This window comes from Ornithorhynchus anatinus, chromosome X1 (assembly GCF_004115215.2).
Source record: "Ornithorhynchus anatinus isolate Pmale09 chromosome X1, mOrnAna1.pri.v4, whole genome shotgun sequence".
NCBI lineage: Eukaryota > Metazoa > Chordata > Mammalia > Monotremata > Ornithorhynchidae > Ornithorhynchus > Ornithorhynchus anatinus.
The window spans coordinates 79,842,169-79,863,424 of record NC_041749.1 but is presented as its reverse complement, the minus strand read 5'-3'; the positions used below and the strand labels follow the sequence as shown (position 1 = coordinate 79,863,424).

General features: G+C 44.4%; 1 protein-coding gene and 1 non-coding gene across 2 annotated transcripts in view; one reads left to right on the top strand and one right to left on the bottom strand.

Moving 5' to 3' along the window:
- Positions 1-479: 479 nt before the first annotated feature.
- On the top strand, positions 480-617 carry LOC114807075. Its single transcript, XR_003755128.1, has one exon. It is a non-coding gene; the product is annotated as a small nucleolar RNA SNORA7 (small nucleolar RNA).
- A 14,600-nt stretch (positions 618-15,217) lies between these two features.
- RAB43 (RAB43, member RAS oncogene family) overlaps positions 15,218-21,256 on the bottom strand; it is a 28,690-nt gene continuing 22,651 nt past the window's right edge. The window contains exon 3 of the mRNA XM_029050321.2: positions 15,218-20,087. Coding sequence (XP_028906154.1) covers positions 19,837-20,087 — 251 coding nt within the window. The 3' untranslated portion in view covers positions 15,218-19,836. The remainder of the gene's footprint in view (positions 20,088-21,256) is intronic.

Genomic DNA, 21,256 nt, shown 5'->3' with positions numbered 1-21,256 from the left:
TCTGGAGCTCCCTCCCTCTTCACATCTGGCAGACCACCCTTTTCCCCATATTCAAAGCCCTACTAAAATTCCATCTCCTCCAGGAGGCCTTCCCTGCTTAATCATTTGCCCTCCCCCCCCCCCCATATTCCCCCGTGCAACTGCCACTAGCACTTCCACTTCACCTAAGCCCTTGGACACTCACATCTCTCCATAACACTTATTTTCAAATCTTTTACAGTCTATTGCTTCCTCCTAAATGTAATTTCTTTTAGTGTCTGTCTCCCCCACTAGACTATAAACTCCTTGAGGGCAGGGATCATGACTACTAATTCTACTGTACTCTTCCAAGGGCTTAGGCTTAGTTCTCCAGTGGAAAGATCAGGTCAGCTACAAAATTCCCTGACTCGGTCAAGGCAGGATCAGCTGTGTTTCACACACAGGCAGTGCTCAGTCAATACCATTGATTGGGAGAGTTGAGAATGAGGTACAGTGAGGTGCCCCTCTCAGGGTCACACCTGGAGAGTTCCCAGTACTCTACCAGTCTCAACTAAAGGAGGGAGAGTCAGGCAGAGACAAACCCATTCCATTCCTAGCTTGGGCAGTGACTAGCAAGTGGAAGGCAATCTGCTACAAGTCAAAACTCACCTGTACTGGGAAGCAGCGGCATGGGAGAGAGTCAAGGGCAGAGACTCAAATTTTCTGCATGGAAGGAGGCAATGGTAAACCATTTCCATATTTTTACCAAGAAAACTCTATGGATAACAATTGTGGATGGAAGTGGGGCTTTCTGGGAGAGATGTGTCCATGGTGTCGCTATGGGTTGGAGATGACTCAACAGCAGAAGACAAGATAGTGAAGTGAGCATGGGAGGAACAGAGATCTGGGATGTAATAGGAGAAGAAAGAGGATTGCAGAGGGAGAGAGTGGATTGAGTGCTTTAATGCCAATGGTCAAAAGTTTCTGTGTGAGGTGAGCATGGGAGGAACAGAGATCTGGGATGTAATAGGAGAAGAGAGAGGATTGCAGAGGGAGAGAGTGGACGGAATGCTTTAATGCCAATGGTCAAAAGTTTCTGTGTGGTGCAAAGATGGATAACCATTGGAGGAGTGGAAAAATGAGTGCAGTGTGGCAGAACAACAGTTTTGAGAAGGACTTTCTCCAGGTACCTTTCCTCCCCTCCTGATGGAATTTCAGATAATCCTCAACTAATCAATGTACTAAGCGCTTGGGATAGTTCAGTACAAGAGAGTTAGCAAACAAGATCCCTGCCCACAAAGAGCTTAGTCTACAGGGAGGGACCGGGAGGCCCTGCTCCTAGCAAATCGTATTCTGGAGAATTATCACCTCAGGGCATTTCAGGAGGAAGGTAGAAGGAGCACAGTCACTCCTTCTCTACCCCAACCTCCTCAATTTCCCCTCGGATGCTCTATATGTCTCCCTATGTGGATAATAGTAATTGTGGTGTTTGTGAAGTGCTTACTATGTGCCAGGCACTGTACTAAGCGCTGGAGTGGGCTTTAGTAAATTGGGTTGGACAGAGTCCCTGTCCCATGTGGGGCACACAGTCTCAATCCCATTTCACAAATGCAGTAACAGGCACAGAGAAGTGAAGTGATTTTCTCAAGGCCACACAGCAGAGCAGGATTAGAACCCATGACCTTCTGACTTCCAGGCCCATGCTCTATCCACTATGCCATGCTGGATCCCCTCTTATCAGGAGCTGTGGGGCCCTGGGACAACCGGCCCTATCTTAGGGCTGGCCTTGATACCAGGCGAGCCAAACAGCTGCTGAATAGTGAGCAACTAGAAAACAGAAAACACTGGGCAACTAGAAAAAGGAAGGAGCAGAGGATGCAGTAAAACAAAGCCTTACATACATCACAACTGAAAACTAGGCCACCACTGCAGGAGACAGACCAAACTGGCACACTGCAATCAGGAAAGGAATGGCTCTGAAGGCAGAAACTGGGAGATCATCATGAGACAAAGAGGTAAACACAAAAACAGAGCTAGACATCATAAAAGACCAATACAAGGGACAAACTTTATGGGTGCACATTGTTTGGGACTGCCAGTCCTTCATCAGCCTTTAATAACACCCAGAGGTAAGCTTCACTGTCCCTGGAGTTATCCTTGAAGGCAAAATACCACTACAAACATTGCAACATCCTTGTACTTGATTATTTTTCCATGGTTGTTTTTTTTTTACAACTTAATTGTGTGGCTGTATTTGTGTGTTAGCTCTCTGCTTCATCTAAAACGTAGACTATAGCTGACAAAGTTTTTTTTTCCTCTCCACAGTACCTAGATTTGCCTCTGTTGGAGATTAACCTCATAGACCCAATGTTGAAGAACAAAAATGATTTTAAAATAACAACAGCGTGAGTAGAGAATAGGGTGTAAATGTACATATTTTAAGCCAAGACAAAATTCTAGGCTTAGGTTTTTCTTAGGGAAGTCACAAGATCTAACCTAGTAATTTGTGGTTTGAACTCCCTGCTTTCTGTACAGGCATATATTGTTCTTTTTGCTCAGAAGAAAAGAACATTAGTCCAAATATGAGATGACCCAGTAGATTATAATGGCTCTCTGAAGCCACGGTAGATTTAATATAAACACAGCCTTTTTCAAAAGTGTTGACTTAACAGTAGCACTGTGATTGTCCGCTCATCTGTATATATTTTTATTACCCTATTTATTTTGTTAATGAGATGTACATCCCCTTGATTCCATTTATTGCTATTGTTTTAATGAGATGTACATCCCCTTGATTCTATTTATTGCCTTTGTTTTTGTCTGTCTCCCCCAATTAGACTGTAAGTCCCTCAGTGGGCAGGGACTGTCTCTATCTGTTGCTGATTTGTACATTCCAAGCGCTTAGTACAGTGCTCTGCATATAGTAAGCACTCAATAAATACTATTGAATGAATTATTGGGGGTGAGGTTGGCACAAAGCAGATCCCTGGCCAATTGTTGCCCAGAGAACTGTGAGCTGCACTTGGTAGTTCCTGGGCATGGAAATGGGGAGCCATTCTATTCCCAATTTTGGAGGTTAATTCTTGGGGATTGTCTGGTTGGAGGGGTAGGGAATAGCTTCCGGAGCTACCTAAGCCTATAGGGGAAAGTTACTGAGAATTAAAAACCCATGGCTCCACTTTTTTCCCCTCACACCTGCCCTTGTCCCAGAGTTAGCTATACCCTAGGGGCCCCAGAATGCAATCTGGTACTCCTGGACCAAAGAATAAGCTGATTTGCATACAGACATGCTAAATAAATACACTTCCAACACAACTTGCTCTTTGAATATCATGTGCACTATAATCTATTGCTCTAACTTTTGGAGGGGAGGCAGGGAGGGGCACTCAATTCAGTACCTGCTACAAGGGATCCCAAGGCATCCTCTATAAACCGAAACTCCTTTCTTGGTGCCTAGAGCCCATTCCAAGCCTGGGAGCAATTTGTTGATGTGAAAGGAGTGACAGAGAGTACCCAAGTGTCTCCCAACCAAGATAAACTCCATGTAGTCCCCTTTAAATTAGAACTAGACACTTTACAGAATAAAGTTCCCTCATCTGCAAAATGGAGATTCAATACCTGTTCTCCCTCCTACTTAGATTATAAATCCCTTGTGCCTGATTATCCTGAATCTGTCCCAGTGTTTAGCACAGTGCTTTATACATTGTAAGTGCTTAACAAATATTATTATTATTATTGTAATTGTTTAACCTTCAACCCCAGAAGCTCAGAGCTACGGCCCTCTTAGCCTGTTCATAGGCCAGTTCCTGGCATTAACTAGCTTGTTTTGCTCAGAAAACCAAAAGTTAGAGCAATAGATTATAGTACACATGACATTTAAAGTGCAATTTAAGTGTTGGGAGTGTATTTAAGAGTAGCCTTTGAGATTCTTTTTGACTCCCAAACTTCAGAACTTTGAGCAGTAGTAGTTATTTCATGTCAGCAAGGAAGAGGGCAACTTTTGTGCTGCCTGGTAATTGAGTTTGGAGCTGTTACTGATAATCTGAGCTTTGATTTGCTAATTGGGAAGAACTAGTCTGATGGCAGAGAACAACCGAGGAAGGAAAAGTGAAGAGGGAGAGATGTGAAGAGGATGAGATTGACAGGGAGGGGGAGGCAGGAAGGAGGAAAGAGGGGATAAGGAGGGAGAAAGAGAAAAATGGAGGGTGGGGGGTAGGGAAAGGAGAGAGGATGGGGGAGAAGAGGAGAAAAAGGAGTAGAAGGAGAGGAGGGTTAAGTCTACAAGAGTGGCAAGTCAGGTACAAACAGGAAATTCGGACCAGCCAAGAAGGAGTTGGAATAGTACCTTGCAAGAGATGCCAAATCTAATAATAAAGGATTCTTTATATATAACAAAAGCAGGAAACTGGATAGGGAATCAGCGTGGCCCTTTGATGACCGTTGGGATAGGGGTGCACTTAGGGATGAGGAGGAGGTAGCTGAGAGTCTCCTTACTTCAGACTTTATTGAGGAAAACGTTTGATATATTGCCTCACCTAAATGATATTTTGCAGTAAACAGATAAGAGTGACTGGATCAAATTGTGGCGGCTACACAGGATGCTGTAGATCCAATTGATAAACCAGAAGTAAGCAATTCACTAGGAACGGATGACCTCCCCCTCAAGATTCCTGAAGGGATTTGGAAGAGATGTTGCAGAACTGTTGAGTGCAGGCAACTTATTATCGTACACTGCCACCATATCAGAGGAATGATGACTGATCAATTGTAAGGTCCTCGAGGGATCGTGTCTATTTACTCTTTTGTACTCTCCCAAGCACTTAGTACAATGTTCTGCATAGAGTATGTGCTCAAGTACAATTGGCTGATTGATCAATGTAACTCCAGACCTACAAGAAAGGTTCTTGTGGTGATCCTGGGAATTATAAAAAGTAAGTCTCACATCTAGTGAGTCTTATTAGAACATGCCTGCTAATTCTACCTTATTCTCGCAAGCACTTAGAACAGTGCTCTGCATCTAGTAAGTGCTCAATAAATACCATTGATTGATTCCCCTTAGTTTATGCACTCGTTACCACGGTTAAATTACCGTATCAGCCTCCTCAGTTGTCTCCCCAGTTCCAACCTCTCCTTGCTCCATACTCCATGGTCCATACTCCACCCCCACCTTCAGCCTCTCCCCCTTCCCTCAGCTCATTCTCCATGCTGCAGTATGAACCATCTTCTTCAAACATCACTCAGTACACACTTCTCCACTTCTCAAAAGCCACCAATGGCTGACCATATCCTTCCCCACTATCAATCAATGATATTTCTTGAATGCTTACTGTGTGCAGAGCACTGTACTAAGCGCTTGGGAGAGTATAATATAACAATATAACAGACACATTTCTTGACCACAATGAGTTTACAGCCTAGCGGGGGAGACAGGCATTAATATAAATGAATAAAATTACAGATATGTACATAAGGGCTGGGGAGTGGGATGAATAAAGGGAGCAATGCAGAGGAAATAGAAGAAAAGGAAAAGAGGGTTTAGTCAGGGAAGAGTTCTTGGAGATGTGCCTTCAATGAGGCTTTGAATGGGGGGAGAGTAAGAGAGTAATCATCAGATATGAAGAGGGAGGGTGTACCAAGCCAGAGGCAGGATGTAATATTAATAATGATGGCATTTGTTAAGCTCTTACAATGTGCCAGGCACTGTACTAAGCACTGGGGTGGATACAAGCAAATTGAGTTGGACACTGTCCCTGTCCCATAGTCTTAATCCCCATTTTACAGATGAGGTAACTGAGGTGCAGAGAAGTTAAGTGACTTGCCCAAGGCTACACAGCAGACAAGTGGAAGAATCGGGATTAGAACCCATGACCTTCTGACTCCCAGGGCCGTGCTCTATCCATTATGCCATGCTGCTTCCCACCACGCCATGGATCCAGCTCCAGCCTCCCCTTCTTCCCTCAGGGGGCTGCCCTATCCCTCTACTTCTCTGTGTTTCAGTCTGTCTTTATCCCTCAAATCCAGCCAGGGCCTGGGGGTCGGGACACCAGGGGGCCTGAGCTAAAAGACCCCAGGGCTAGTAGAACTCTGAAACCATCAATTGAAGCAGCGTAGCCTAGCAGATAGAGCACGGCCCTGGGAGTCAGAAGGACCTGGGTTCTAATCCCAGTTGTGCTATGGGTCTGCTGTGTGTCCTTGGGCAAGTCACTTCATTTCTCTGGGCCTCAGTTCCCTTATGTATAAAATGAGGATTAAGACTGAGAGCCCCATGTGGAACATGGACCATGTTCAACCTGATTAGTTTATACCTACTCAGCACTTATTATGGTGCCTGGCAGATAGCAAGCACTTAACCTATACCATTAAAAAAACTGAAAATTGATCCCTAAGCAATAAAACGTGACCTCCAGCTGTCATCAGGACCCAGGAACATGGACTCCCAGCATTAGCACTTATATCCATATCTGTAATGTATTTATTTCTATTAATGTCTGTCCCCCCCTCTAGACAGTAAGCTCACTGTGGGCAGGAAATGTATCTATTGTTCTCTTGTCCTGTCCCAAGCGCTTAGTACAGTGCTCTGCACACAGTAAGCTCTCAATATATAGAACTGATTGACTGAGCTCCCCTGCCATCCAGAGTCTATGGAGCCAGGGATTGGGGGTAGGGCCAATGTGGAGGCAGGGCTAGAACCTTGCATAAATTATGGCAACCGAGAGTGCCACAACTAAGGGCTCATTTTGGGAGGTTTCCCAGGGCTTGGGGCTGGCCCTAGGGAGGGGGGTCCTGGAAGCCTAGAGGCCCCCCGCAGCCTGGGCAGAATCTGGTGCCACTTGAGAGAATTGTGCCACTCATTGAATAAATCAATCAATCAAACAAGATAAGAAGTCAGCGGCAAGATAGATGAGATCGAGGTACAGTGAGTAGGATGGCATTAGAGGAGCAAAATGTGCGGGCTGGGTTGTAATAGGAGAGTAGTGAGGTGAGAAAGGAGGGAGGAAAGATGATTGACTGCCTGAAAGCCTATGGTAAGGAGTTTTTGTTTGATGTGGAGGTGAATGGGCAACCTCTGGAGATTCCTGAGGAGCCAGGAAACATGGCCTGAACGTTTTTGAAGGAAAATGATCCGGGCAGCAAGTGAAGTATGGACTGGAGTGGGGAGAGACAGGAAGCAGGGTGGTCAGCAAGGAGGCTGATACGGTAATCATGGCAGGATAGGATAAGTGCTTGGATTAATGTGGTAGCAGTTTGGATGGAGAGAAAAGGATGGATTTTAGTGATGTTGTGTAGTCTAGAGTCTACAGTCTAAACAACTCCTTACTATTGCCTTCAAGGGTGTGAGCAAGAGGTCAAATGCAGTAGAGATGAGAATGGGAAACAATGAGCAAATTGGCTTGAGAGGAATGAAGAGTGCGAGCTAGGGTACAATAGGAAAGAAGAGTAAATAAGTAGGAGGGAGAGAGCTGAGTGCCTTAAAGCCAATGCTCACGAGTGTTTGTTTGATGCAGGGGGGAACAGGAAACCATTTGAGGTCTTGGAGGAGTGGGAATGTGTGTGCAGGCTGAGGTTTTAGAAAAACCATCTGAGCTGCAGAGTGAAATATGGACTAGAGATACAATGGCCCGGAGGCGGGGAGACAAGTGAGAAGGCTGAGGCAGTAGTCACACTGGGATATGACATGTCCCTGGATAAGCGTGGTGGCCTCCGGATGGAGAGGAAGGAGAAATCCTGGAAACATGAAAAGAACTACCTGTGTTCAGGGAATCCATGTGCACATTTGGGGACCATACTATTTGAAGAGGGGAGGGAAAGGTCTTCAGGAAAACAGCAATTTTCCTAACCGTAGGGCTGGGTTAGACAAGTGCAAACCAACTGACTCCAGTGCTGGTTGGGACAATTAGAACGTTCAAGTCACTGGAGAGTGGCAAGGAATAACATCGAATCAAACAGTACTCTAGATGAATCATCCTCTCCAAAGGGTGAAGAAGGCTGAAGACCCCATGGTTATAAGAACTGGGATGATTTGGGGCTGAGGAAAGTCCTGGAGCTCAGGCTGGGTACAAGCTTCAGAGGTTTTAGCCTAGAAAATTCTGGGGCTGGGGTGTTGGGGGGGGATGAGGGGGGTGGTTGTGTGTGTGTGTGTGTGTGTGTGAGAGAGAGAGCATGTGTGAGAGAGCCACCCTTGCCCTTGTCTCCTAAATCCTGGCTGAAACTAAGCTATTCTATTAGCTTTTAGCTAATTTAGTTCAACTTGAACTTTGCTGAAATGGTTTATCAGTTCCCCAGATTAGGCATAGCCTAATGAAAAGAACTAAGATCAGACAAATGAAACAAATCAGACTGAGTTATAAAGAGGAAGTACATGTTCTCATACAGTCTGTTTTGCCCTGTTTAACTATTTTAGGTGGGATTAAATCTACTGGCAGTCCATTTTGAGACATTTTTCTTTCAAACAGGAAACCCCTCACAAATCCCAAGATGCCTTAAGTAACAATGGAACCAGAGTCATCTCCACCCAGGCTCTTAGCAGCGTTTCGATCACTTTTCCCTGTTTATATTCCTCTTTGGGGGCTTGCCAGCTTTATGCCCTGTGCTCTCTGGTCTTTCATTAAACCAGATGTAAAAACATTTTATGCTCAAGACTGATTACAATAATAATGATGATACTAACAACAATGCGATTATTATTATTGTGGCACTTAAGCACTTACCATGTGCCAAGCAATGGTCTAAGTGTTGGGGTAGATCCAAATTAATCAGTTTGGACACAGTCCCCGTCCCACATGGGACTCACAGTCTAAGGAGGAGGAAGAACAGGTATTTTACAGATGAGGAAACTGAGGCACAGAGAAGTAAAGTGACTTGCCAAGGTCCCACAGCAGACTAGTGGAGAAGTCAGGATTAGAACCCAGGTCCTCTGACTCCCAGGTCCATGCTCTTTCCACTAGGCCATGCTGCTTCATGTGAGGGGACTAATGTGTGGGGACTAGTGAGGGGTTTAATGTGAGGGGACTAATGTGAGGGGTCCCCTCACATTTTCTCTCCCTTCCTCAGCTGGTTAAAAGAGCTGCTTGATAAAGGGCCAGGTCCTTATCTCCAGCAAGAGGCAGGCCATAGGGCACATATGTGCCAAGCACTGTTCTAAGCACTGGGGGGATACAGGGTAATCAGGTTGTCCCACATGGGGCTCACAGTCTTAACCCCCATTTTACAGATGAGGTAACTGAGGCACAGAGAAGTTAAGTGACTCACCCCAAGTCACACAGCTGACAAATGGCAGAGCCAGAATTAGAACCCATGACCTCTGACTCACAAGTCCATGCTCCTTCCACTGAGCCATGCTATCTGTGCTTACCCTAAGGGCTAGCCTCTGGCTTTGAGGCTTGCTTTCTTCTACCTCCTTACCTCAGGGGTAGCATCAGAAATTTGGGAAGGGTCAATATCCCGGCACTTCAGCTAATTCAGCAGTGTCTCTCAACCACTTAGCTAGTTTTAGCTAAGCAAGGCCCATAGTTTCCTCTTCGAGCTGTCAAAGGAGCAAACATCTCAGCAAAAACCAAGTTCCTCAGAGGCCACAGACAGTTACTGCAATACTTGTAGCTTGAAGGCTGGGAAAGCACAGGACCTGAGTGGGAGGAAATACCAGAATTGCTCCCATTTTTAAAGCAAAAAGATTTCTCAAGAGCTCCTTTAAAGACTACCATTACCAGCTGGCAGGCAAAAGAAGCTGGGCACTTATATTTAGCCAGGGCCTGAGAAGCTCAAGAGAAACTGCTAGAACAAGCACAGAGGATTAACATTAGTTGGGTGAGCTAATAGTTCTTTCTCTGCATTAGTGTCACTTGGAGTGAGACCACACAGGCTTCTAACTAACCAAGTCACACAATCACCAGAAGCAAAGGGAATCTTGGCCTTATCACAAAGTGAAGATTTGTTTGGAGACATGGGAACCCCACAGTATCTCTCTGTGGGAGAAAGGTTGGAGGATTAAGAACAAAACACCACCGAAAGTCTGCTTTCTTTTTTAATGAAATTCTACTTCATGGCATACAGGAATCTATTAACTCTATTTTGTTTTGCAAAAAATTTCGTAAAGGCAAATTCCATAGTTTTAAAAATAGACTTTTGTAAAGTTTATAAATTCATAAATAGAAGAAAGGTAAAATAAAAAAATTACTACTGGTTATAAGTTCTCTCTCCAAATCTCACATTCCAAACAGCCTTGTCCCTGACTGACTGGGAACAAATAGAAAAATGGTTCATGGTGTTTTGAAACTGGAAAAAAATCTGCATTTCTGACTGACTTGCTTTATTAAGAAATGCAGTTCAGAAATTACTGAATTCCTGACCCTGAAAATCTATGAAGTCATTTTTGGACTAAAATAAGTGAATTCAATATGAATTAAGCGCTTCCTTCCCTCTAGCTGAATTTGTGATCCAGAAGCGAGTATGAGATGTACCCTACACACCCGTGCTTTTTTTTTTATCCTCTAGGGATCAACCGATAAAGACATCATCAGCATGGGAAATTTATTATCAGCCCTAGACTCAAGTACAAAGGAGGGGAGAGGCTCCAGTTTGGGCCACATTTCCCAAAAAAAGACAACAATAAAATCTTCAAGATTTAAAGGAATGTCTTTTCCCTTTTCTCCTAAATAGTATTAGGTGCATACTTCTGTTTCCAGTTTTTTTAAGTACCACATTATAACATGAGTACATTGGTCGGTCACCAGACTGTCACTCTTCTGGTTCCAGAGTGATTACTTAGTTGAGAAATCTGCATCAGCAAGTCTGAAACACTCAATGTTTTTCTTATTTGATAAAGGCATGGCCATCCCATGTGGTAAACGAAGATGTATAAATTGCCATGGGTCCATCGATTGAACTATGTAACTCTGTGATATTGTACTCTCTCGAGCACTCAGTAAGCTCTGCACACAGTAAGCATTCAATAAATATCATGGATCGATTGATTACTGAAGACATTTTTGGTCAAGCTGAAGCCCAAACCTGGCTAGCTTGAAGTGAGGAATCCCATTAAAGTGTATGATGTAGCACTGTTTTCTCTACACCATCTGCCACACAAATAGCACTTGGGGAAGTGCAGTAGTTGCTAGGGAAGGCTCAATTCAGCATAGGGAGATGCCATGATTAGGCTTGTCTGCCCTCGGTCACTTTATCTTCTTCTATCTTGGACCCTTCAAAAGACAAGTAATTTAATTCATTTGAACCATTTTACAGTGGTTTTAAATAATTGAAAGAGGTACTATTTAAATTTTCCTTCCAGAACCTCCACCACAACAGCGAAGAGAAGAGTTTTATTTCCCTTAACATTAGTGTAACAAACTGAGTTAGAAATATTTGGCAGGCTTGTGATCTGTAAGAGTTTTCTGCTCAAAGTGGCCTTTTTGGCAGAGTCACTCCTTTCTTGACAAAGTCAATTCGGCTTGTCACTCCCTCCAGATAAGAGAGCAGGAGCCTGCATGCCACAGAGAACATGCCCTGTACCTCCTGGAGAGAATACTGGTAGGTAGCTTCAGCTCTTTAAACGAGATTTCTTGCTGAATTGTACTTTCCAAGTGCTTAGTACAGTGCTCTGCACACAATAAGCGCTTATTAAATACGATTGAATGAATAGTCATCCTGATCAACCCCTCCACCCTTACTACTAATGCAGGAGTAGTCAGTGGAACATGCACCTCTTCCTTTAGAGGTTGAAATAAGCACTGAAAAGTCCAGGTACTAAAGACATTTGCTAAGTTTCTTTGTCCCTGTTGAGGAAAACAACCTTGGGAATATTAGTTTTAAGTGCTCAGGATCACTAGGCCACACTATGGATTCACTAGGTGTTAACCTTCCCTTGGGGAAAAAGGGGAAAGAGGTGCAACTGAGATTGTATTTGGCAATGAGGAACCAACCCAGTATAGGCAGTCCTCAACAAGAGACACTCTGAGTTACAAGGACCAAATATTTCTAAATTTACACCGTTTCGGCTTTATATGCCAGTTTTGATCTTACACCCTTAGCCCCCTTTGAGGCACTAGCTCTGGGAGCTTAGGCAAATGGGGAAATCATTTTCCAAGCTGCATTGGAAGGAGCAAAGGGAAGGAAAATTCATAAAAAGCAAGGGGTGGGTTTACCTGATGGCCAGACAGACTAATAAAAACAACAATAATAATGATAATAATAATAAAATAATAATTATAATAATTGTGGTATTTGGTATGCACTTAATATGGGACAAGCACTACATTGAGTTGGGGCAGGTATAAGATAATTAGGTGGGACATGTCCCTATCCCACATGGTACTCATAGTCTAAGTAGGAGGAAGAACAGGGATGTAATCCCCATTTTACAGATGAGGAAACTGAGGCCCAGAGAAGTCAAGGGACTTGTCCAAGGCCACACAGAAGCCAAGTGAGTTCTGATATTAGTGAAGGTTGATCAGTCATTTTACTTCCAATGAAGTAAAAATCAGCTACCTGAACATGGGACCTCTCTGACAATAAAAACATATTACTCATCTATGATTTGAGCCACAATTTTAGATTATTTTGGTTGAAACAGGGTATCCAACCTTGATCCAGGAACCAAACTGTCATGATATTGCTACAATGAGAAAATTGGTTCTTCAGATTTTTTATCATTATTATTATTATTATTGTACTTGTTAAGCACTTATTATATGCTAGGTGCTGTACTAAGCGCTGGGGTAGATACAAGATAATCAGGTTGGACACAGTCTCTGTCCCCCCATGGTGCTCACAGTCTTAATCCCCATTTTACAGATGAGGTAACTGAGGCCCAGAGAAGTGAAGTGACTTGCCCAAAGTCACACAGCAGACAAGTGATGGAACTGGGATTAGAACCCAGGTCCTTCTGACTCCCAGGCCCATGTTCTATCAACTAGACCACACTGCTTGTGGGAGAGGAGTGTTGGGAGGAGAGGTGCTGCTGGACATACACGTGATCTCTGACCCAGAGGCCTCTGGGAGGGAGAGGAAAATACAGGCAGCTCCTTGTCAAGCAGGAGGTGAGGGTAGGGGGCAGGGGGCAGATGGTTGGTTGATTTTGGAAGAGGGATGTGGCCACAGAGAGGAAAGGGGATGAGAGAGGGAGTAGCCCATCCTTCCTCCCTTATGTCTTTCCCTTTCTCCTCCCCTCTGACCTGCAGCAGCAGCTGAAGGGACTCAAGGGAAACGGCCAGGTGAACAAGTGGGTGGAGGGCAGAGGGGAAGTCAGCAGAGGAAATTCCTGTGGACTGGACACACTCCTGCCCGGACTGGGACCTCCTAAGCTAACTCCAGGGACTGGCTGTCCACTAAGCAGCATCACAGCACTACCTTTAAGCCTCCTGTGGGCAGGGAAGGTGCCTACCAACTCTATTGTATTACATTTAGAGAAGCAGTTTGGCCTAGTGGATACAGAGTACTTAAGACAGTTTTCAGGAACCCACTGTGTCATGGACTGCCTTTACTGCCTTTACCCTTAAGACACTTCTCTGTGCTTTCAAATGGACAGGAAAGTTCCTTAAGGTGTAACAAATATCTGGCAGAATCTTTTAAAAAAAAAGGTCAGTGTTGGGGTGTGTTTATGTGTGTGTGTGCACACGTGTGTGAGTGTTGTGGTAGGGGGTCAGGGGAAGGTTGTGAGGAGGTGTAGCCTTAGTTCCCTAAGCCCCAGGATGGAGCACATGGGCCATCTAGGCCATCTGCTGTTAGCAATTAATTACACTTGCTCAAAGACCTCAGTACAGGCACCCTGGGAGAAATGTTGGGAACCTCTAGAGGTTCACTTGAAGGAGGGAAGGGTCAGCAGACTAGAAGGCCCATCAGCTGTCTCTCAGTCTCAAAATGTTGCTGGCTCAATTTAGAGCGACTATAAATTGTATGTGGCTGTGATGATGTGTGTGTGTGTGTTGCAATGTTGCAGTCCCTGTAGCCATTCCCGGGCACTGATCCCTGGCACCTCCAGAAACTCTAGATCACAGCTCAGCACACTCCCCTCACCTTCTCCCACCCCTCCAGTTTGGTCTGTCTGGCATAGAGTTCATTCTTATGTGCAATTAATCTAATTCACGCCAAAAACTTCCCCAAGACATGATAAGGTAATAGGCTGCCCCTCCCTAGCTGGATCACTTGCTTAAATGTCACTTGACAAGAGCTGCACTTTATACATGGGTTCATTCTGGAGAATGATGTTTATAGGAGAGGAATGGGGCTGTATCACTGGACCAAAATCACCTAAAGAAAAGGAGATGATCATTTCTATTATGCTAACAGAGATGATAAACCCAATGAAAAAGTGATTATCCCCACCGCCACCATGTACACCCTGACCTGAAAAGTTTTAAAAGGACGATTTTCCACCGTTTCTGAAACATAGACAATTTAACAGGAGATGCCAATACTGTCTGTGAAACACGACTACACAAAGACCCCTAGTGCAGATAGTCCAAGGGGTAACAGTACAGACTAAAAGCTGAAGTTGGACAATTAGAGTCACCCCTACCTTCTTTGTTCAACCCTGAAAAATAAATACTGCATGAAATACTGGTTTCTTTTAGGGCTCTCTTTCGACACCAGGGCAGCTTAATAAGCACAAGCAGGAAGCACTGTAATGGCTTTTGAGCCAGTTTTAAGATATAGGATTAGAAGCAAAATATTTCACCTACTGTTTGGTTAACAGTTATGTAAAGTTTAATTCAGGAATAGGCTTGAATGATTTCAAACTTTCACCCTTCCTGTAATTATTTCCTCAAACCAATATCAGGAATAGACTGATCCTTGATTAACAGACCGATCCTTTGATTAACAGATACAAATTTCTCTGGAATAAATTCAAGGGGAAGACCCCTGTAAATGGTACCTCAGTTGTTAAACACTCAAAATTCTTTTATAAATAACCGTTGAACCACTTGATCTTTCAAGTGCCCAATATGCATTTTATCAGAACATTAACCCTGAACAGATGTCTTCCTAACAGGAGTCGGAAACACCTCACGGAAATCAGAGGCTCCTACAGTCTGTGCCCACTTGAGAACTCTAGTTGGAGCTCTAAGGCCTGAGTGACTCACAAGAAGAAAAACAAGAGGGCTGATTTTAAGGAAGAAACCTCGGCTGTGGGCTGATGAATTTCCAGCCCTATTTGTGTGGCTTTTTTTTCCCCCTAGGCTACTGCTGCTCAAGGCCAACATATGAATCATTGCCATGATACTGAAATAGTGGAAGGGCTGAGGGAAATGTGTTTTTGGAGCCTAAATTAGATTTCAACATCTCTTTATTCATCCGAATCAGTATTAAGTTACGAACATGCAGAATACCACACCTGCAGTTACCACAGCAACCAGTTTGGAAAGCCTGAAACTCAGTCTTCCCCCAATATTGAATGCCTGTCCTTTTAAGGTTTAAGGGTTTCTGTTTAGTTTATCAAATGCTTGTCCTTGAATCTTCACAAACCACTGTGTGCGAAACCAAAATATTCCTCTCTCTTTCCTCCCCTAATACCTGCTAGTTGTTTAAAAACTGCAACTAAATATTTGCCTTTTTTGCATCCATCAAAATGGGTGCTCCCTATCAATGATGAAATAAAGGTGACAATGAGAAAAATGGAGAAGCTGCCAGGGTTCACAAGAGAGCTGAAATCCTTACACTTGCTAATCCAAAACCATTTCAAATAACCTGGAGAGAATGAAATTTAGGTTTAAATGCTTGAAAAATTACAGCTCATTGTGATTTATCATCAAAGATTTGCCATAAATCCTAAATGAGAGGTGAAATGAGAGGTTAGAAAAGAGGTTAGAAAAGCTTCTTTGAGGATTGAAGGCCAGTGTTTATGCTAGGGTTGGTTGGGGAGGGAGGAGATAAGTATTTAGCTAGGGCTTCCCCAAATGAGGTGGGGGCATTAGGGTGGATGTAGCCCCTTGAGGGACAGGAAATGGCTGGAAGACTGTGGGAGGAAAGCTTGGGGATTTGGGACTGGAGATGTTACGGAGTAAAGGAGAGCTGGACCTGGATCTAGGGGTGGTTTGCATGGTGAGTGATAAAGAGGACTTGGAAATAACCACAAAGATAAAGTAGACCAGGAGGGAATGGAGAACAGACTTAAGATCAAAAATGAAAACAGGGTAGGAGACACAGTCAGATATCACTGGAGTTGTGGGTGTGGAAAAAAAAAGAGGGGAACTCCTGGTCTACAGTTTCTGAAAGAGCTGAAAAATTCTGCAGGAGGATATAAGAAAGCTGATGTAGACTATTTCAATGCAGTGACATTGAAATCTGCTTACACTATCAGACTGATTTAACCAAGGCAAGCTATTTTGTGGCAATGCCAAAGCTTGGCTTAGCCATGTGTGTCACACTGACCCAGGGAAGTGAAGGCCTCACTTTCTTATACAAGTTTGAAAACTTGCTCATTTGTTCCCCATAGAGAAAGGCGGTCAGAAGAGCAAGACAAGAATTACTATTTTTAATCCTTTATTTGGCAATGGAATGATCTAACTAGTCAGTATTTTTTGTTCTTTTTTGAATTTGGGGGAAAAAAATGGGGCTGGAGGCAGAAAGCTACCCATTCCTGAGATTTCGTGGTGCTCTGGAATTTCAAGGGTCCAAGGACCAATGGCAAAATGAAATTAGGTTCAACCGTTTTCCTGGAGCCACCTTTTACTCAGACACTAAGCCTGTAGATCAGAAATCTTATCATCCAGTGACCACAGATTGACCCAGCTCCAAGTCAGGCCCGGCAGTCCAGCTCAGACAGTTGAAACTATCCGCAAAGCTGTTGGCATCTTGTATTTTCAAACCCATACAAATGTGCTCAAGGTGAATCTAAAACACTGTGGTCAGTTGCCCTCGCTAGAAGCTTCCATAGCTAGAGCATGATCATTTATAGGACTAGCTTTCTGATGAAAGGCCTGATTGTTCTGTCTGCCAGAGGAGGGGCAGAGTCCTGTTAACTGGGCTGAGCTTGGAAAAAATTCTTTTTGGAGATTCAAGACAGTTAGGAAATTCAGAACTTATTTCCTGCTCAACAAGGCCCACAGCCCACTGGGCCTATGTTGGAAGACAGGTGAGCTATCCCACTAGAGACCTGTTTGATTGAGATGAAACTTAGACCTAAATGAACAGAAAATTCAAACAATCACAAATGATCCTGAGGGTTTGGGGTCTGGTTCCCCAGGAATTCAAGACTAGTTTGGAAAACTCCAGCTGTGGGCTTAAATCTGCCCATGGTGCCTCACACAGGTGCCTTTCAGCTTGACCAGACCGAGGGGTCCTGGACTCCTGGCAGCAGGGAAAGACAGAAAAAATAGAAAAAAAAAGGGTCTTGCATTTTCATTTGGAAATACAAACTTGTGCAGGCAAGCTCCAGGGCCCTTTGCTGGGAAAACAACCAAATGGCCTTCCAAGGTTCACAAGCTTTTCTCAGAGACTCTAAAGAACTAGGTACTTCACCTTTAGAAATCTACACAAGCCCAAGTAAAGGGACTTTTTTTTTTCTACTATAATGTCATGCCCTTCAAACACTGAAGTCCTCGGTAACGATTATTTCCTTTTAGCATTCACTGCTTCTCTTGGGATTGCCAGAACATAATGGAGATTTTTTTTCCCCGAATATAGAAATTATGAAGAAAGACACCAAGTCAAACATTTCTGAATTGCAGGTTAAAAACAAGATAAAATTTCATCAATCTCTCCAACTTTTTCTCTTCTTCTCCCACCACCTCCATTTCTTTTACTTCCTTAGACTTTTCATCAAGCTGGTCCAAGCTATGGGTGAACCGGGCGGCAGCCCCAGAGCTCCATTTTCTTAGGGGTATTTCACTTAAACTGCAGATGGTGGGCAAGACCAGACCTGAAAGGGTCTCTACACTCTGAATGTGGGCTTAAACTCGCCCACAGTGCCTCACGCAGGTGCCTTCCAGCCTGATCAGACCCAGGGGCCCTGGCCCCGTCCAGCCCTACGGTCGAGATGGGCACGTTGGCTCGGCCGCAGTGCTGTCGCCCTCCAGACCTGGGTGCCCCATGGCTGAGGCCCACAGGGCCGGGGCTTCGGGAGCAGGAGGGAGGACAGTGGGTGGGAGGCGGTGAGGTGACGTGACGGATACGGTCCGCCGGGCCCCTTCAGTGAGATCCCTCTGCCAGGCTGTGGCAGTTCCCCAGGGACACCCCAATGGGCTCAGGTTCTTGGTCCGACTCTGACCATCCAGCGGTCCCCACTGCCCCATCCACTCCTTCAACAGTGTTGACTGGGCACTGGATTGACCAACAGGCATGGCACTCTGCACACGGCATGCACTCAGAACAGCTCTGTGTTGTGTTGATGATTGGATGGGGATGCTTTTTAAAAATTTACTCAGGATGGCAACGTGCCTTGGGCCTCTTTGGAGACAGAATTTGTGAACTTAACATTTGACCACTGTTGCTTTCTCAATGAAAAGAAACACACAGGGCAGACTAGGATGAAGATCTATACTTAGCACACTAGATTTGAATTTCAAAATGAAATTTAATGATCGAGCCACTCCTTTTGGATCAAGGGTAAAAGAAATATTTCGTTGCTGAAAAGCTCAAGGGACCAAAACAAGGCAGCAAGTTGATATCTGGGAAGTCGTTTGGGAACTAGAATGTGAAACAGAAGGGAGTTAAGCAGAAGAGTTCTGCGTCTCCCCAAGCAGAACTGAACCATGTTTTAATTCACAGAGGAGTCTCCCGCTTCGTGCTGAGTTCTGTAAGCGACTTAAAACTCCCTGGCCATGAAATTCAGACTTAAAATGGTGTGTCTGCACAGAGCCCAGGGGACAGCACATGCTGCCACATCACACTAATTTACAGCTCACAAATGCTAAAAAACTGACTTTTCTATTTGGCACTAATTCCAGTCTCATCACTGAGTAACAATTCATGGAGCATGCATGATTGCCTAGCCCTGTGATTGGTTCTGTGATTGCTAGGGTCCTTAGGAAGCAGCCATTCCCTTGAAAACAAAGTGCCCTGAAATGCTAAGCTGACAATATGTTCGGGTTTAGCTGGGCCAGCCCCAGATAAGAAGGGGTAGGCTGCCCCAGGACCCAACCAGAAGTTGAAAATGTTTATCCATGTCCCGGAATGGGGACCACCCCCAGAAGAACCGTGTAAACACGGTCATCCCGATGGACTGCCATCCAGACCACTCTTCCCTCCCTGGTGGCTAGCTGAGCTAAACAAGCTGGTTCTTACCCATCCCATAATTTGAATGAGCATGAGAATATCAATAACAGAAATGAGATAGAAGGTGGCTCACTTGAATTCATACTGGTGATGCTTAGCGATGCAGTTACATCTTCTCACTTCCATGGTGGTGTCCCTTCCACCACAGATCTGGGATACAACCCCCTACTAGATGTTGAGATCAGCCCCTTTCTATGTCTAAGCTAACCTCTCAGGATCTCTGGTTGCTCCTGGACTATGACAAATTGGAACAGGGACTGCCAAAATGTTGCTAGGACTGCTCTCTACTCAGCCATCACACGCAAGATTCAACTTTTTAGCCACATCTTTTGTTCACTTATTGCTCCAAAACACGATGAAACCAACTAACCTAGGTTGAGCTGTGCTCCCTGCCCATTCCTTTGCAAAGATTACTCATGGATAGAACACCAAGGGAATGGGGTGGTGTCTTTTTTAACCTGACCACCCTCCCCCCTCAACCAGTGTCCTTTTAAATTGGAAAATCACCACCATAATTGCAACTTGGTGTCTGATTGCTACAAAATTGCTGGTCCCACAGGGGAAAGATACTGCAATTGCACTACTTAGGATTAGGTAGAAGAGAACTACAGTATTAGCATTGTCTAAAAAACCAGTTGGGTGAGCACCTCCCTCCCTGCCCCTCACCCGCAATCAGCATCCACAACCCCAGCTTTCCACCACGTCCTTGCTGTCGAGTTTGATGCCAACTGGGTTTTTCTCAATGAACACGGGGCCCCCGTGCCTCATCATGAGCTCTGTCGCCACTTTCACAAAAGCCTCCTCCACATTGCTGGAGTCTTTTGCAGATGTCTCGATGGCACAGATGATTTCATAGTGTTCAGCCAGGTTCTGAGCGTCTTCCAGCTGAACCTCTCGGAGTTCGCTTAGATCGGATTTGTTCCCTGTTGGGAGAAACCAGAATTCCATAAAGGCAAAGCCTCTGTTTACACACTGTAAACTGGTCCTAGGGTTAAGTTCTTTCTAAATATAGCACATGGGGGGAGAGAAGAAAGAACATATACAGTCATTTCTGCTAGAATGTGGCAGTTTTGTTCTTGAAGAATCTTACGTTATGGGGAAAGTCCCATTATAGTCCTTATTGATTCAGTAGGAATTAATAGGTTTGGAGAAAGACGGTTGAAAAATATCATCGCTGACATTTTCAAGTACAGATTTTTATATTATGTCATTGTCATTTTCCTCTATTCAATCCTGTAAAATAACAAAAATACAAAGAAGCACTAAACACCACAGAGTACAGTAAGGCTGCGTCGGTGACTGGGAAGGATGGCAGCATCACACCTTAACGGAAACCACACTTATGCATGTAACTGTTTCTTCCCAAACTGAATCTACTGCTGACTCATGTTGTACCCAGAACAGACTTCATTTGCAAAAAGAAATGTTCCTTAATACAGACAATTGTTCGTGTGTGTGTGTGTGTGTGTGTGTGTGTGTGTGTACACAGGTGTGTTTAGAGAAAATAATTTGCTCTTTGTCTACAAGTCTGTAAATCACTTGAAACCCCTTGATGAGAGATAAGGTTGAGGAAAATTGCATTGGCCAATTAGGACAAGAAACTGTACACACACACACCCAGGAAAGCACCTGTTAACACTTAGGGAAGTCCTCTGTAGACTAGCCTACAGAGGTCCAGGGAACAACAAATTACTGGAAGCCATAAGGAATCAACTCTGAAGGATTTGAAAAATTTGAAAAATTTGAAAAATCTGTGAAAAGGCTGAATCCTTCACCTCAAGGATGCCCCAGAGGAAGCTCCAGGAGGCTCTGCATAGAGTGGAGGGTGTGAAAGGGTGTTTGTGGTCATTAATGATTTAACAAGAAGCGATAAACAATAGAGAAGCAGTATGGATAGATGGATGGATGGATAATGGATGGATAGAGCCCAGGCCTGGGAGTCAGAAGGACCTGGGTTCTAATCCCAGTATGGCCACTTGTCTGCTGTGTGACCTCAGGCAAGTCACTTAACTTCTCTGGGCCTCAATTACCTCAATTGTAAAATGGTGATTAAGACGGTGAGTCCATCCTGGGACATGGACTGTGTCCAAAC